At 41.1% G+C, this 17,104-nt stretch overlaps 1 protein-coding gene across 2 annotated transcripts in view; it reads left to right on the top strand.

The window, feature by feature from the left end:
- Positions 1-17,104, top strand: part of UNC13B (unc-13 homolog B) — a 223,462-nt gene that overhangs the window by 179,242 nt on the left and 27,116 nt on the right. For both annotated transcript variants that reach the window (XM_062017878.1, XM_062017877.1), the window contains exons 27-31: positions 3,817-3,913; positions 4,708-4,851; positions 5,820-5,897; positions 6,880-6,957; positions 14,847-14,935. In XM_062017878.1, the coding sequence (XP_061873862.1) occupies positions 3,817-3,913; positions 4,708-4,851; positions 5,820-5,897; positions 6,880-6,957; positions 14,847-14,935 (486 nt within the window). The remainder of the gene's footprint in view (positions 1-3,816; positions 3,914-4,707; positions 4,852-5,819; positions 5,898-6,879; positions 6,958-14,846; positions 14,936-17,104) is intronic.

Genomic DNA, 17,104 nt, shown 5'->3' with positions numbered 1-17,104 from the left:
GGTTTACAGTCTTTCAGTGATAGCTGCTCCACATCTCCCTCAAGCAGCATTTTCCCCTGTGCTTCGTTATTATCCCTTCATTGGGTTTTATAGGGTTTAACACACTGCAACTTTCGTCTCCAAATATTTCTTGCTTTAGTTTGAGCTTATTATACCACTGTGGGCATGGAGAAGAAATTGTTCCTATTTTACAAGGGTTAAATGCTTTTCTTATGTCCCTTCCCAGTCTTCTGCTATTTCCTGACTTTTTTTTTGTTTCCCCATCTTTCTTTGAGAGGTTTACTTGCCTCTCTCCAACTGGTTTGTATCTGCACATGGAACATCCAGACTTAAATACTGACGTTTCATCTACACCTTGCTGTGCATTGCCTTGCGAGCAGTGCTTCTGCTCCCATATGCTAGATTTATAGCAACCTTTTTGGGTTTTTTTTTTCCTTCCATGGTATTGTTGGCTAGTAGTTCTTCCAGTGGGCCACAGGCCAGTCCCCAGGCACCCTTAACAGCTCCTATTCAGCTGTTCTTCCCATCCTGTGCATGACTGTTCAATGATGTCTTAAGTGCAGCACTATGCACTTGCCCCTCTTGGAAAAAACAACGTTTCTCTTGGCCTGTGTTTTCAGGTTGGCATTTGGAATTCTCTCCCTGTCTTGGTGCATGCAGTCCCTCCAGCCTGGTGCTGGCTGCATACCAGTAAGGTTTGAGGCGTTGGCATGATTGCTCAGCTTGGACTACTGGCCTTGCTTAACAAATCAGGTCAGCAAGAGGCATTCACTCAGTGATTAGGGTGCTGGAGGGACGATCTCAGAAAACCTGTTCTTTGCCATGCCTCTGAGTCAGTGCGGTCTCAAGGCAAGCTGTCAGATATTCTTAATCTCTCTTTTTCTCCTGTGTAATCAGGGTAATGATGCCCAGTTTGTTTCTGCAGTGTCCTGTGGACTAATCTGCTCTACTGGCATTTGTGGTAGAGCTACAGTGCTTATATACATTTGCAACTGTTGGCTTTGGTACTTCACTCTTGTATTTTAGTACAACAGCCACATTGTCAGACACTGGTTATGTTTATTTCAACTACAACCTTCACCTGTCACAAAATATCCCCTTGGTATCAATTACAGCAGTGTGCTCTCATCCTTTGATTTGCTTCATCACAAGTGTTCATATTCTTGAAACTTCATTAAACAAAGGAGTTCACACGTTAGGCTTGTCCATCAGTAAACTCTTTCAATTAAACTAAATTATTGCTGTCCAGAGAACAGCTGAGTTGTTTGTCTACTTAACAGACAAGAGACTATTAAAAAACTCACTTTTTATTTTGAAGCTATGAGAAACCGTGTTTCTGATAGCCTTGTGATGTGATTGAATAAAGTGAAGGCTATGAAGTACTAAAGCTGCAGTTTTTATGCTCCCCTTATTTTCAGAAATTCATCAGCAGTTTCTGAAAAACAGAAACACAACTGGAGTGGATCTTCAAAACTTCCTCTCTTCAGCTGCCAGCTAAAAGCTGTGAAGTGTCAGTTTTGGAAAAACCCTAGCCTTTTATATGTGTAAAGTAATGTTCTATGTTTTGGTTTAATACTGATGTTAGCATGCAGCTAGTATCGTAGATGTAATGGAAAGCGCCTCCTCTCTGATGGAGGAGGGCATTCCTTTCTTTGAAATTCCGTCTTATTCTTCTGGTTCACTTCATCAACATTTATTCTTTTACTCTTTGAAAATCTGCCTTTCCTCTGCACTTGCCAAGCCCACAGGATGTTCATCGGTTACCCACATGCAAACACTACAAATGAACAAGATTAATTCACCAGTAAAGTCAGAGAACACAGGAGCCAGGCTTATGGCCAAGCTGAAATTGAAGCCCTTTGTGTTATGTTACTGTTGTGCAACCAACAGAGGTACTCTTTCATGTAGTCACAAAGCACTGCTTCCTTTCCCAGCAGACAGGAATGAGGCATATTCTGTGCAGACCTTGTTTGGAAAGGTTGGCTGTGCCGTCTTGAGCCAGCCCATGCTGACCCCTTTAAGCATAGAAAGTCTCTCAAGCAGCACCCTGAGCCTCTGCCTTGTGTGCTGGTGCCTGAGTCATTATGGTGTTTACTTCTAGATCAATAATTGAAGCAGACAAGGAAGACGATATTTACCATTTAACCACACTTTGAAGCTATTTCTGCCTGAAATCAGATTATTTTTACTACTTTCTGCACTAGATAATTTTGAATGTTGTTCTGGATATGTTGCCTGTGTAGTGCTGAGTCCCTCCTCACTTGCTCAGCAGCCTGAGACCTGATAGCAAACACTGTAAGAGGGTATTTGGCATAAGGTAGCTCAAGATTTCTGTTACAGCTTGAAGCACATTTTAGTCCTAAATGTGCCCAGAGACTGGAAGTATTTATACATGTTTTATATCTCTGTGTTTTCCTGACAGCCAGTAAAGGAGAAGGTTGAGGCTGGCTTTGCAAATGTAGTGACAGAATTTCCTGACATAAGTGACTTTGCTTTTAAAGATTCATATTCAACCTTTTTCTGGAGATAATGCTCTTTATTTTTCTTTTTCTCTAATGGGAGAAGGAGCAAACACACCACAACCAGTCACTCAGCCCATTCAGCAGTACCTTTTTCTGGGCTACCTTTGTTTAGACATCTTGGTAAGAGAGTAAAGTACCTACATGTTTGATTTTGTACATCAACACATTGTAGCCTTAAAAACGGGCAATTCTGTTCTCGACAGTAAATGGCCCTTTCTTATGAATGTGGTGCAGTAAGAAAGGATGAATGATAATCACGAAGTTGCTCTACTTCTCAGACTGAAAATGTTAGCTTCTGGCTCAACGAATTAGTCCTCCCTGTGCACAGACATGTGAAGCAGTCAGCGCCTTTCAGCCTGGGAACTGTGAAACAGGTGGAAGATGTGTAGTTGCTTCCTTGTAAACTGCCTGAGATATCTTCTAAGGATTGAGCTGTCGCTTCTATATACACTGTTGCAGTTCAGAACAAAAAGTTGAAAGCTTCAGAAGCTTGTAGCAAACTCCAAAATACACTGACTTTAAGGAGCCTGAAGTGCCATCCAAAGGGAATTTTTCCAGAATACAGGAAGTCCATATGCCTGTGACAGTGTTCCACTCTTGCTGTCTGCATTAAATAGGGCTGCATAGATAGGTTGCTTTTGGCATTTAACACTGTGTCAGTTACCATTTCCAATATTAGCATTGATATGCTTTATATTTCAAAGTGTAGAGAGTATTTAAGGCTATCTAGTATGCTCTGCTGTGAATTTTCTCTTGATCTCCCTCTCATGTCTGGTACATGCTTTCATGTTCTTTGCAAACTCAGCCCATAATTAGCACAATCTCTATGAATACAGCTGCATGTTTAGAGGAGTCTATACTCTGTGAAATTCATGTAGTAATCTTTTGTATGGACTGGAATTACATCTGGACACTTTTTTCCCTTTACTTGTAAATGCTGTTTAGTAATAATTGAAGTTAAGATTTGCTTCAGCTGTCATGCGTTGGCACTCACAACAAATCCTAGATACGTGTTTAAATAAAGCTATAAGCATTGTGCTGTTGCTTAAACACACAACCCCATCACCAACTTTTGTACCACGGGAATATGTTCTACAAAGGAGAGAGCAGAGACGACCAGCTGTAAGATTCTGTCACTGAAGCCACTTCTCACTTTGCCTGCTTGGCCAAGGATTCAGATACCTAACAGTGGCAAGCTTTCACAAGGCTTGCTGAAACAGGAGCACTGTCTGAACCTGGCTGGGATGCTCTTGTTTCTTGCTGTAACTTAACATCCTTCCTGTCTCTCCTGCAGGTGGTTTGAGCAATTTGTGATGCAGTGGCTGGATGAAAATGAAGATGTTTCCTTAGAATTCCTGCATGGTGCTCTGGAGAGAGATAAAAAAGATGGGGTATGTTGGTCACTCTGAGTGGAAGACTTGGCACTACATTCTTCAGTGCCCAGAACCAAACAACAACACTCTAAATTAGGCTGTCGTAAAATGGAGAGCACTATTCTTTTTGTTTGCTGAGCAACTGGGAAACTTGTTTGTTTTAGGACATTTCTGTATAGGTCACAGAGAACTGTTTAATATCAAGGTGCATATCATTCATTTGTGTCTGTTCTGATGCTGTTTGTTAGCCAGTGGCTTGATGCACTGTTATCTCTCAGTGTTTGGGAGAGGTATTTGAAATAAAAGGCACTTTGCGTGTACTTAGCTAAGCAGTGAGAATGTGACCTTAATCCACTGGCAGAGTAATCTTATTCTTAATTTGCTGAGTATTCCTGATGGAGACCAAGGCTCTTTCCATTTGTTCAGTGGCTGTTGTCTCTGGAGTCTGTGATGCTAATGTAAGCCTTCTCTTTAATATCTAAATTTTAAGAAAATCGAAAAAAAGCTCTTTACTTTCTCCTTTCCTCATTATCTGACAGGCAAACCATGTATTTTTTAAAGACTCAGCATGACGCTACACTTCCTTGGTGCTTGTCAGGTCATAATTGGTGAAAGACAGTAAAGTTATAACGCAACAGAACTTGCTCTTTAGCTTCTTTAGGCCTTTTGAAGAGCTTTTGACTAGTTCTGAGGAAGATGGTAAAGTTCTCCAGCCAGTGATATGTCAGATGATGGAGACACCCATGAAACGGGTGTATTGGTGTATTTCAGATCTTTCCATTTGAGAATGACTCTTTATACTTCTGTTTTAGTTCCAGCAAACGTCCGAGCATGCTCTGTTCTCTTGCTCAGTGGTGGATGTCTTCACTCAACTCAATCAGAGCTTTGAGATTATTAAGAAGCTGGAGTGCCCAGACCCTGTCATTGTTGCTCATTATAACAGGAGGTTTGCTAAGGTAATAGTCTCAACATGCAGCTGTATGTCTTCCCTCAGTGTGTTGTGAAACAGCGTGGTGTTGTTTTGCCAGATGATGGGGGGTGGTTGAAAGGACACAAACACCAATAGAAAGATTAATTTTACTATCTGTCTTAAAATGTTATGGAAAATAAGATAAAGCATTCAGTTACAGCAATAAGCTTATGACACTCATTTCTAGACAGCAAAGAGCATGTGCAAGATAATGCACCTAATCATTACTACATGAGAACAGGGATAGTGATTAAGAAAGATAATCACCAATTGCCCTATTGATACATTATCATCATCCAAGTCCTCAGTCACTGGGGAGCCCCTGTTGCACGGAGGATCTGGGGAGGCTGTCCCAGCAACTGGGAGGGCCTGCGCAGTGCATCCACTCAAAGGGGAGGTCTCCAAAAATCACTGCAAGAGGATCCAGCTTTTTATAGTATTGAATAAACAATCTCAACATTGCTTTATCAGTCGAACATCTGGTTTTAACTCTCTTTTGAGATAACACCTGAAGCTTGTCCAAGGGCCCAGGAGGAACCAAGGGAGTTTCCTCATCATCTCGATTTTTCTTTACATACTTCCAACCAAGGCCAAACATCTAGTTTCTCAGCCTTGAACACCAGCCCCCATACACACAGAAATAGATACATCAAAGCAAAAAATATATTTTCATAGACGTTTTAGCTAGATCCTTCACTAACTATCAGAAATGTAATCCTCATCAACAATTATGTTTTGTCTAAGCTACAGCTTTTGCTAGTGATCATGGATTTCACTAATGATAGGCTACTGCTTTTAGATAACTTTTGGTTGGGAGGTTCATCTAGAGGTCAACTTTGTTTTGGGGCCTGTTGCTCAAGCCTTGGCACTTCAGGTGTGTTTTTTGTGTTATTTCGTGGAGTTCTCCTGCTGTGATAGAGGAGAAGTAACAGTGCTCACACTTTGTCTTCACAGACTATTGGAAAAGTACTGATGCAGTATGCTGACATCCTCTCCAAGAGCTTCCAGTCCTACTGTTCGAAGGAGAAACTGGTGAGTCATGCTGAGCTCCTCTTCTGCCTTGAGGCATCACATAATTTTCCTGATGAAACCAAGTTTTCACATAGCACCTGATGGTATTGATGATATTTTCAGTATTGGTTTTATTATTATCACTCATATGGTTTTGCAGATTGAATTCTGACTTGGACATAAAATAAACTGGGTCCTGAAGGTAATCTGCAGTGCTTGGAGTCTGCCAGGTCCCTTTGAAATAACTCTGCCTGTCTGGCTTGTGTGTCACTGAGATGACTTTTTTTTTTTTAAGGACATAGTTGCTCTGTAGATCTGGTACTTTGCAGCACTCTTGATTTACGGTTGTTTTCATCTAACTATCTTGCTATTTAATCCTGAATTCAGTAAAATTCTGTGTATTAAATAAAACATGGCCTTACATTTTTGAACTGTGGGTGTCTCCCATGCATGTTTTGCCACCTCTACTGGGGACATAACTGTAGAGGAAGGTGTCTATTGCTCAGGCTGCACTCCACTGCTGCTTTCAGACTTGGCCTGGCAGGACCCTGATGTGTCTCTGAGTGCAGCTTTGGCAAGTAGTTCCTTTTCTGATCTGGGTTGTACTCTGTTCTCAACAGTATGTTGCAGTACTCTCAGACTAAAGGTGATACCATTTAGACTCTCCCAGGAAGGGCATGACAGAAACTGCAGAGAATTGGGCCTCATCCTGACACTGATTTCTTGTGAGCTTGTTCTGTTTGTGGTAAAGCTGAAGGAAAATATAACAGCAGATGTCTCAAGGTCTGGGGTTTCTGGAAGTGCCCATCATGTCTTGAGCTGTAGAAAAAGGAATTACTTGTCCTTTTTATGTTTGAGTGCTGAAATCTGTGCATGCCCAGTTTCCTGTCTGATTCTCACATCTGGTGGTACTTTGATAAAAGAGCTGAGACACAAACAGTACCACTGATGAAAATGTTTTGTCATCTTGAGAGGTAACAGGCACCTGCTTTTGTCTCTTCAGCCCTGCATCCTGATGAATAACATCCAACAACTGAGGGTGCAGCTAGAGAAGATGTTTGAAGCCATGGGTGGTAAGGAGGTAAGAGTGCTACTAGGTTGTATTACTCATTCCTACTGCACCATTACTAGGTTATTTGCATCATAGTGGTCCTTGAAGACTGCTGTCATAAGGAGAGCCCTGTGACACCTGACACTATAATAAGTGAGCTCTGCCTTAAATCTTTTCAACTAAATGTGTCATATGATGAAAGAGAGAATGTTTTGAAGCACAGAATAGAGGAGGAAAGGAGGGAAGAAAAGGTTACATACTGTGTTCGTGTGGACTAAGTGGGGGCATGGATGGTGGTTTCACAGCTCTGAAGACAGATAAATCTGGGAACAGTTGACATTGAGCCATTTTACATGACATAGAATTGTGGTACAGTACTTTTGGCATTAAATGTCCGATACCTTATATATCTCAGACCTGCAAATAAAGCGTCCTGTATTCATGCTTTGTTGTATAGTCAGATGCTCAGATGTGTCTGTTCTGAGATGGCCATTTTAACAGAAGTTATGTTTTCCTCTCCCAAATCACTGTTTCTGTTTTGCTATAATCCTGTATCTTTTTTTTTTTTTCCTCTTTTTTTCATTGCTTTTCAAGATTCAGGAAGATCAAGAAAAGGCTGCTGATGCTGATGTTAGGAAAAAAATATTTTTGAAGCCTAAGTGCATTTTCGTTTGGCTGTGTTGTGGTAGAGCCTGTGCTATGACCTGTATGCTAAGAAGAAAGTCAGCTTTGCTGATGGGCAGCTTGTTTTTTGCCTGTATTGCTGTTTCAAATACTTCTTGTGCTCAGTGGCAGAATTCTCTTAAGTGGCAAAAATCTCAACAAATTCCCATGAAACAAGGAAAACTGCTGTCATTAATTCATATATGATCTCAATAGTCCTAATTTCTGAGCTGTATATCAAAAACTAACATTATATACTCCTGTAATAGCAGTGTTAGCTAAATGCTCATTTTTTCAGGTAAAAAATAAACTTGTGAGGAAATGTTTTTCAATTAAACTTAAATTCCCCTAAAGAATCAATTTGCTACTCTTTTCTGTAGTGGTCGTTAGTAGAGTTTTCCTATGTGTCAAATAGAGAATATGACCAATACTGTGTTAAATAAGGGTGAAAAAATAAAAACTGTTTATGAAGAGTGTCTGCTTTTCCCAGTCTAGACATCTCTGCATTCTGCCCTTTAAAACCATCCTTGGGAAGATGTAGTTAAGGTAGAACAGAGGTAATGAATCCACTGTTCCTCTGTATTGTGGAATCAAAGGGGGGGAAAAAAGGGCGAAAGAAACCTCAGCTGCTATAATAAAGTACAGAGGAAGGGATGTGTCAAAACATGCCAAGAACCTGGTTTTTGGAGGTTGATTTTTAAATTTTTGTCACATGCTGCTTGTTCACTTAATTGGGCTGCCACTGATCACCAGAAATAAATTGTGCTGTATTAGGTGCCTGCACTATTTGCTGTCCCCAGGGGTTTCCGTCTTGGGGACTATGTAGTACTTTGCTTCTTGACTTGAATCCTGCCAGGATATCTGTTTAGCTAGAGTAAATGAGGTCTTGTCCTAGTTTGAGTAGTCCTTTTTCGGATGCAATTGGAGTTTGACTAGTGAGTACCAGGTGAGACAACTTCAAAAATAGAACATGAAGACAAACATGCTGTTGGAACTGTTATCTATGGGTTTTATCCTCTCCTTCAGGAAGGGCAGTTCTTACTTTCCCCAACAGATTTGATTTATATTAATCTACACATCACACAGTAGGATACATGAAAAGTAAGCATTATCCTGAGTGCTCTACACAAAAAAGAACTGCTTCCCTGGGAGAGAAGGAATGTAGTGTTGCGGCATGTACTGATTGTCTTGAACTGGTCACCTTTTTATGTTCTGAAAAGTGTTATTGAGAACTAAGTACCAAATATTCCATTGTCCCTGTGGGATATTAGCTGTAACATATGTGAAGCCAGACCTTGGGAACTGGTTTCAGCTAATGTGTGCTTGTGGCTTCATCTGCGTCTGGACCAGAGATCCATCCATCTACACTAGTAGCACTACACAGCTCTGGGAAGCTTTGAAATACTAATGCTACCTAGAGCTCTTTGCCAGTGGATCCATAACACACTCGTGCAGAACTCCATCAATTGTTTCTCTTGATTCAAAAGGGAATAAAGGGAATGGGCTCCTGTAGCCACGCTGCAGTGTAATGGCATAGCATGGAACAGAACTGCTTGCCAAATACGATTCTTGAGATTGGGCTCCTTGACATAGTGCCTTCCTTTACATTTTTTTCCCCCCTCAGATGAGGAATGATACCTCTGCCCGTGCTTCCCTTACTCTTTTTCCAACAATAGTACTCAGAAGGCATGAAACAAGGCAAAAATTGCCCAGCATCTCTAGGTTTAATGTACTAACATCATGTGGTATGTGAACATTGCTAGGCATAAATATCTGCACACAGTTATGAACACACACAGAAAGAAGTAGCTTAAGTTATTTTTAGTGTTTATAATTAATAATTTTATTTCCATTCTGAGTTATGTTGATCTCATGGTATCAAAACAGCTTCACTGTGGCTCAGTAGCATTTTCAGACATTCCTGAAACATGTTTTGGAAGGGCAGCATTTATGGAGAGACAAGTAACCTTAAACATAATGAACTGTGGAATCAGGAGGTGAATCCTGTTGTGAAACTGAGTACATGAAGACCTTTTGAAACTTTTGATTTCTCTGAATCACCTTCAAAACACCCACAGAAAGGAGTTTGTAATTTTTCTCTGTGCTAGAGTGGGCTCTATGGATTCATTGCTAATGTTTGTCTGAACTTGGCCCTATTTATTCAGTTATTCATAGATTACCTAATAAAACCTAACGTGATTTGTGTTTTCCACCCACCTCTGCTGTTCTCCTCCAGACTTCAGGCTGCTCTGTGCACTGTCCTTGACACCAGAATAAACCTTTCCCATTTTTCTTGAGAGAGAGGGCTTTCTACAGTCCATTATTTTTCTTAGGTTTTCTTGAGTTACGAACTCATGGCAATGAAATTAAAAGGTGCCTTGCTGCACTGGCTACTGCTGAAGTCTAGATGTGCTCTAGTTTCAAACATTTCTGCACCTTTTTTCCCCTGAAGCATATGAGGTTAGTATCAGAAACATACACTGCCTAGGAGCCCAGAGAATTAACTGCTGAGCAGCAGTGGTTTGTCATCACATGATTGTCAAGCCTTTGATTTCAAGCTAATCTGTACAATTAATGCTTTGGGAAATTACCCTGTTAATGCTCAGCAAGGGTTAGCCCACATTTTCAATCCCAAGTTAGCCACCTGATTAACAAATTGCAGGACAGTGTAGAGACAGTCTAGGTTTGATAGGAACGTTTTAAAACAATTTGTGGTGTCTACTGATTGCTTCTCTTCAGCATCTCATGCACCATAGCAAAGGCCACTCTAGTATCTGAGAAGCTGACAGCTGTGTGCTCCAGGTTCCTTACACTTGAATTCTATGGGAAAGTGGGAAGATGCATGCATATTTAGAATCATACACTCATAGAATTGTTTCAGCTGGAAGAGACCTTTAAGATAATTGGAGCCCTATCAACAACTAGTCCATTTCCTTAAGTACAACATCCACCTGTTTCTTAAACATCTCTGGAGACGGTGACTCCAGCACCTTCCTGGGCAGCCCATTCCAATGCCTGACAATCCTTGCAGTAGAGAAATCCTCAGATCCAGCCTGAACCTCCCCTGGTGCAACTTGAGGCTGTTTCCTCTTGTTCTATTGATTGTCACTAGAGAGGACAGACCAACCCGCACTTTGGTACAACTTCCTTTCAGGTAGCTGTAGAGAGCTATAAAGTCTCCCTGAGCCTTCTTTTCTCCAGGCTAAACAGCCACAGATTCCTCAGACATTTCTGATATGGGATGTGCTCCACATCCTTTACCATTTGACAGCCCACCTCTGGATCCTCTCCAGCACCTCAATGTCCTTCTTGTAGAGAGGGGCCCAAAACTGGACACAGTATTCGAGATGCAGCCTCACCAAAGCTGAGTAGAGGGGAATGGTCACCTCCCTGCTCCTGCTGACAGCACTATTCCTGATACAGGCCAGGATGCCATTGGCCTTCTTGGCCACCTGGGCATACTGCTGGCTCATGTCCAGCTACTGCCAACCAACACTGCCAGATTCCTCTCTGCCTGGCAGCTTTCCAGCCACTCTTCCCCAAGCTGCTGGGGGTTGTGGCCCAAGTGCAGGATCTGGCACTTGGCCTTATTGAAACTCATGGCATTGGCCTTGACCCAGCCATCCAGCCTGTCCAGATCTCTTTATAAAGCTTCCCTACCCTAAAGCAGATTGACACTTCCACCCAGCTTGGTGTCATCTGCTAACTTACTGAGGGTGCAGTCTATCCTCTCCTCCAGATCATTAATAAAGATGTTACCCAGGAGTGGCTCCAGTACTGAGCCCTGGGGGACACCACTTGTGACCAACCACCAATTGGATTTAACTCCATCGACCATGACTTTTCAAACCCAACCATCTAACCAGTTTGTCACCCAGGAAAGTCTATACCCCTCCAAGCCAAATGCAGCCAATTTCCCCAGGAGAACACTGTGGGAAACAGTGTCAAATGCCTTACTAAAGTCAAGGTAGACAACATCCACAGCCTTTCCTTCATCCAACAAGCAAGTCACCCAGTCACAGAAGGAGATCAGGTGTGTTAAACAGGACCTGCCCTTCATAAACCCATGCTGACTGGACCTGATCATCTTGCTGTCCTGTTAGCCCAGTGCTTTACCAATAAGTATTGAAACCAAAGAACAACTAACAACATCTCTTTGAAAACTTGGAAGCCTATCACAGCAAATTTTTAGACACATGGCTTCCCTGTCATCCATGAGAGAAGCAGAAGTTCATAACAGTATACTGTAAATGCCACCATTCAAATTAGCAGAGAACTTGGGATTCCATATCTGAATGTGCTTGGATGAGACTTTGAGGCCAGAAGTGTCAAACCCTAGATCTTTTCAGGAAATTAACTGGGCCCTTCTTTATTCCCTGAAGTGCAAACATAAGGTTACCTCTTCCCTTTTTGTGTACACCTGAGCCTTCTGTATTGTGCATTTAGTTTCAACCATGAAACTGTCCGCATCAGCCGTTATTTTGGCTGGAATTGAAAGACTTGCTCAGAGGTCAAAGGCTACCTCACTGTGGGTACTGTCTCATGTTTTGCAAAGAAAACTTTTCATTAGCTTTCTTCCTCTGAATCATTTCTGAAACACCCACAGAGTGAAGATCATAGGAATGATGAGGTCCAGATTCTGACAGAAACGGTGTGGATGTGGCATATGACAGTCACCCAACTGACTGAGGCTGCTTTCTGGTTTACTCTACAAGCCAGACTTATCATAGCTGATATACTTAGAATTCACCGACTGAGCAGAAACAGCAAAGCCTGTGCTGTTTCCTTTAAGGGCAGTTATCAGTGCTTCACCATATTGGCAAAGAATAGTTTGCAGTTATACCACATACTAGGGGGTCACCGTAGCTGATGTATAATTTTTATATATGAAAAAATGGTATGTACTTGCCAGCACCTTTTTGATGGATTGAAATCATTATCAGGTAATTCTCCAACATTTGCTTTAAAGCTAAATGCCTAAGCATTAACTATCAGTAATGTACTGTGTGGACTCCTTGTGTAGTAGCAGTGGCTCCGAAAACAACAGCCTTTCTAGGATGACAGAGTACTTAGTGTGTATGGAACCGTCATGCTTATCACCAGGGTTTGGTTTTCTGAGGGTGAGGCTTGGCGCCTTAAAGTTGAACCTGGGTAATTGTCTTACTGTTTGAACCCAGAGAGCTGTGAGCTGATGTTCTGGAGGAGGGAGAGTACTTTGACACGGGTTTTGGAGCTCATCCCCTTGGCAAAGTGTTGCTCCAGCTGTCTCTTCTTGCAGTGTGAGGATGGCAATCAGCCTTTCTTCTGCTCCTGAAAAGTTCAGTTTGCAGTCAACAAGTATAATAGCAAGGAATAGCTTAAAGATAGTTGACGAGCTCTCCATGTCATCTCACAGTAAAGCAAGGCATTAATTGCATGATTCATGAACCAGGCCAATAAGGATTTTTCTAACCTCACACATCCATTAGACCTGTAACGTTTATCCGGTAGCATATAAAGAAGTAACTAGTGAGAAACGAGTGCCTTGTCACCAGTTCTTCTGTGTTTTCTCTTTTTTTTTTATTGGAAAAGAAGTTACTTGAGATGTTTTGATGAATTGTGAACTGATCCTGTAGTAAAAATGGCCAGAATCAGAGAACTGTTCAGTAACATTAATTTTAGATAGCAAACCATCCAGGATGTGACTCGGTCCTTTACACAGTTGGAGAAGGGAAGGGAATTTAGGGGCAACACAAACCATCATCAACAAATACTGGTTTTTGTTTGTTACCTACAAGTTTGACTAGAATGACTGCTGATTTGCATGACTTTAGCTTTCTTCTGCCTTCATAGCAAGGCAGTTTTAAAGGTAATAGGAATAAAAAATCACTTTAAGGAAAATACAATAGAGATACCTAAAGTTATGAGGCTTAAGTAATCATCACTTACTTGTTTTTTAAGAAAAGTATTTGTAAAATTCTGATCCAGAAGTTTCATTATCAGAGGTTCAGATGCCTAATAGAATCAGTTTTCCATGCTGACTTAAAACAGGAAAATGAACAGATCGTATCTCAAATCCTCTAAGGCTGGGCCTGCTCTGACACATGATGAGGAGTATGAAGAGGGATTCAGCACTGGAGTGGGAACTCCTGTCATGTTCAAATCCTATGTAGCTGTATGTATGGATATAACATAAAAATCTAACTTGTTTTTTAACCAATATATTTGCATCTGGACCATATTTCTAAATAGTTATCCGGCCTTAGAGGTAAGGGCTGAAACTCTGAATGCCAAATGCAAATATTTCTGGAAGATTTTTGTTTTACAAGCAGCTTGCCTTCCTACATACAAAGGCAGATATGTTTTACAAGTTACTTTTTCAGAGCAAATGATCCCAAAGCATTCAGCACATGTTGGTAAATACACACACAGGTTAGTTGCTCAGAAGTGGTTCTTTTGAGACTGAGGGAATGTCCACAGCTAGAATATAGGGCACTGTTGAATGCAAAGACAGGTGGCTTTGAGCTGATAATAAAGGAGCAAGCATTTTCTTTTACAGCATGTGCCAAGGTGTCAACAGTGTCCATGTAGTGCTTGGGGCACTTTTTGTTTGTTTTGTGAAGTCTACTCTGAGCAGTTGTATACAAAAAGCTGTCTGTCTCTGTGTGAGAGTAGAGCTACTTGTGCTCAATACTCACAGGTGAGATTATGCTTTCCAAAAGGGATCAGTGGACTCTAGTTCCTGCTATGACATTGTGACCAGATTTTCAAAATAGCTGGGATCCAGTCTTATGAGAGCAGTAGCTGGATCAGTCTTCAGTTTGAATATGACAGCAGAGTAAAAGGTGAATCAGCATCTTTCAAGATTGTGCATGGAGAAATGTACAACTAAATAACATCTGGTCTGAAAAGCTATGTCTTCTTCTAGACTTAGGGGAATTAAATGACCTGTGAACCCAAGATAATGTACAGTGACTGATGATTCCTTAGCCTGCTTGCCCCGATGGCCACAAGAATTAACTTTCTTTGTTGACCTGACAAATATCAGGAAGAGTATCAGAGGGTATTGGAGGCTGGGGAAACCACTTGCTGCTGCTTGGGCAAATATCTGTTGATGATATAGCATCAGCCAGTGAGGAAGGTGTCCTAGCTGTCAGAGTCCAGCAGTGACAGTTCACCTGCTTATTAAAAGTAGCCTCAACAGTGTGTCCTCTACACTGTGAAGGACAGCAGACTGCTCTCCAGGTTCAGGCTAAGTGATCTTCTTTCATCCACAGTTGGATGCAGAAGCAAGTGATCATCTCAAGGAGCTCCAGGTGAAGCTGAACAATGTTTTGGATGAGCTGAGTGCGGTGTTTGGTAATAGGTGAGTATAACAAGGTGCCTATCTTTGAAGGATTCCTTTATTTTGTCTAATCTTATTCAGTTACGTTAAGAAGAGAAAAGAAATTCATGTCAACTGTGTTATATTTTTCTTTTTGTCATAATTTCACAGTCTTTCAAATACTGAGACCATCTAAAGAAGTGAGAAATGTTTTAAAGTTTCTCTTTTCTATATTGCTCTGCTTAGAAATGTAACATGAAGATCTCTCAACTGTGAAATGTATTTGAATTACAGAGTGATTTTTTCCTGTAAGTAGTGCTTGTCAGTAACAGAATTGCCTGCTTGTTTATTGCTCAGAGAGCAGTTTCCAGCTTAGCATTTATGAAGCAACATTCTTGTTTAAACATTCTACTCTAAATGTATGAAACAACTGACTGATTTCTGATTGTTAAATGAACATTGTCATAAGAAGGAAACAGGTTTAGAATTTGAGATTGATTTGTTCTAGTATTGCAGTGAATGGTGTTTTTTCTAACATTTCAAGGGGAGGAACTCTTTAAAGTATTGCCAGAGTAATTGATGGCAATTAAGTTTTATTGCAAACCATGTTACCATTTACCTAAGAATAAAAAAAACACTCAGCTTCATGATAATTTTGTAGTGAACTGTAAGAGATGCCAATTAGGCAAAATCTAGAAATGTAGGGGTTTCATCTAATCTTCAAAAATAATGTTATTCATTTCATGTTGTGCTTAAAAACACATTAATGCAGGCATGAACTGTAGTGTAGATGAAACATGGGCAAGGGGAGTAAAGCAAATTGTACCAACTTGACCTCCTGTGCTCTGCAGATATGTAGTGCTTATGACGAAAAATCATGGTGAGGTTTTCTGGTGCCTATTTGGATTCCAGCACACAGAGCTAAGTGGGAAGGTCCCATTGCCAGTAAGGGATACTATATCAAGAAGTTGAGAGATTCAAATTGCGTCTGAACCGAATCAATAAGATTCATAGTTAGACAGAGGATGAGTGAAAAATTGTGGATTTTGTTACCTGAAACCTGTCTCCATGGTGTCACTGCTACGAGACAATTAGGGTGCAATCTTGACATTTTCAAATAAGATGTAAAGAGATTATTCAGTATCAGCATACATACCAGTGAGTGTTTTAGAAAATGGCAGCAAGAGATTTAGACTGGCAGATGCATAAGATACTTAGCTCTTTCCTCAACAGTAATAGGAATGTAAAGCAGACCTGCAGTTTACTGTATAACCAGGATCTTCTGAAGGATGTAAATGTGGGAGGTAAGAAAGATATCCACAATATTCTGTGCAGAATCTGTAAACAGTTTCTACTACAACACTGTGCACATCTGTCACTGTAGATCTTAATTTTTCCTCATCTCTGTGAGATAATTGCATCTGCTGGGAGAGCAGCACACATCTGGAGAGCCCCACAACCTTTGTGCTGAGAGAAGATTATGTCTGGACACAAGGATTTTCTGTTTTAAAGGATTGTAATAGAGAAAAGGAGCTTTGAAAGAGTTTATACTTCACACAAAGCTAGCTCCTGTTTTGTTATTGGAAGCTATAGGAGTGAAAGAGGGAGTTCCTGTGGGAATTAGGGAGCAGAAGGCCCTGTCTGACAGCATAGGTGTGGTTGTCTTTTAAGTTGCTGCTTCCAAGGGCTCTTATTAAGCTGTGCATCTACACAAGCATCAGATGAACCTGTTGCCACAGTAACTGATTTTGTATTAATTTTTATCTGTTCATGGATTCTGTTATATTTCATCCCCTGGCTGCGGTTTTCCACATCTTAAGTCAGGGTCTTGCAGTTGATGCTGTATTTGGGAGAACTGTGGGGTGAGGTTAGCCTGTAACGGAACAGAGGCTGGCAGTACAGGAAGTTTAGTACTGTATTATTTGATGTGACTTATGTCTCAGGTTAAGCTGTTGTATCCACAACTGACTGCTGCAAGCTACGCTGCTAGAAATAGGGAAATAAGGACAATGGAAGTAGAAGCTGCAAGGAGAGACAGCTCCTGAATTGCTCCAATTCAGGCAGGCCAAAAATGAGTAATAGGGACTGTGAGACTGGGGATGGCAGCACAGGAGAGGAAATAGGTGATAGGGTGGACAAGAAAGTTGAGAACCACAGGGCAAGAGGGGTTGTATGCCAACAGCGAACCAGCGATGTCCTGGGTGGCTCACG

This window comes from Colius striatus, chromosome Z (assembly GCF_028858725.1).
Source record: "Colius striatus isolate bColStr4 chromosome Z, bColStr4.1.hap1, whole genome shotgun sequence".
Taxonomy (NCBI): domain Eukaryota; kingdom Metazoa; phylum Chordata; class Aves; order Coliiformes; family Coliidae; genus Colius; species Colius striatus.
This window is presented reverse-complemented; position numbering and strand designations above follow the sequence as displayed.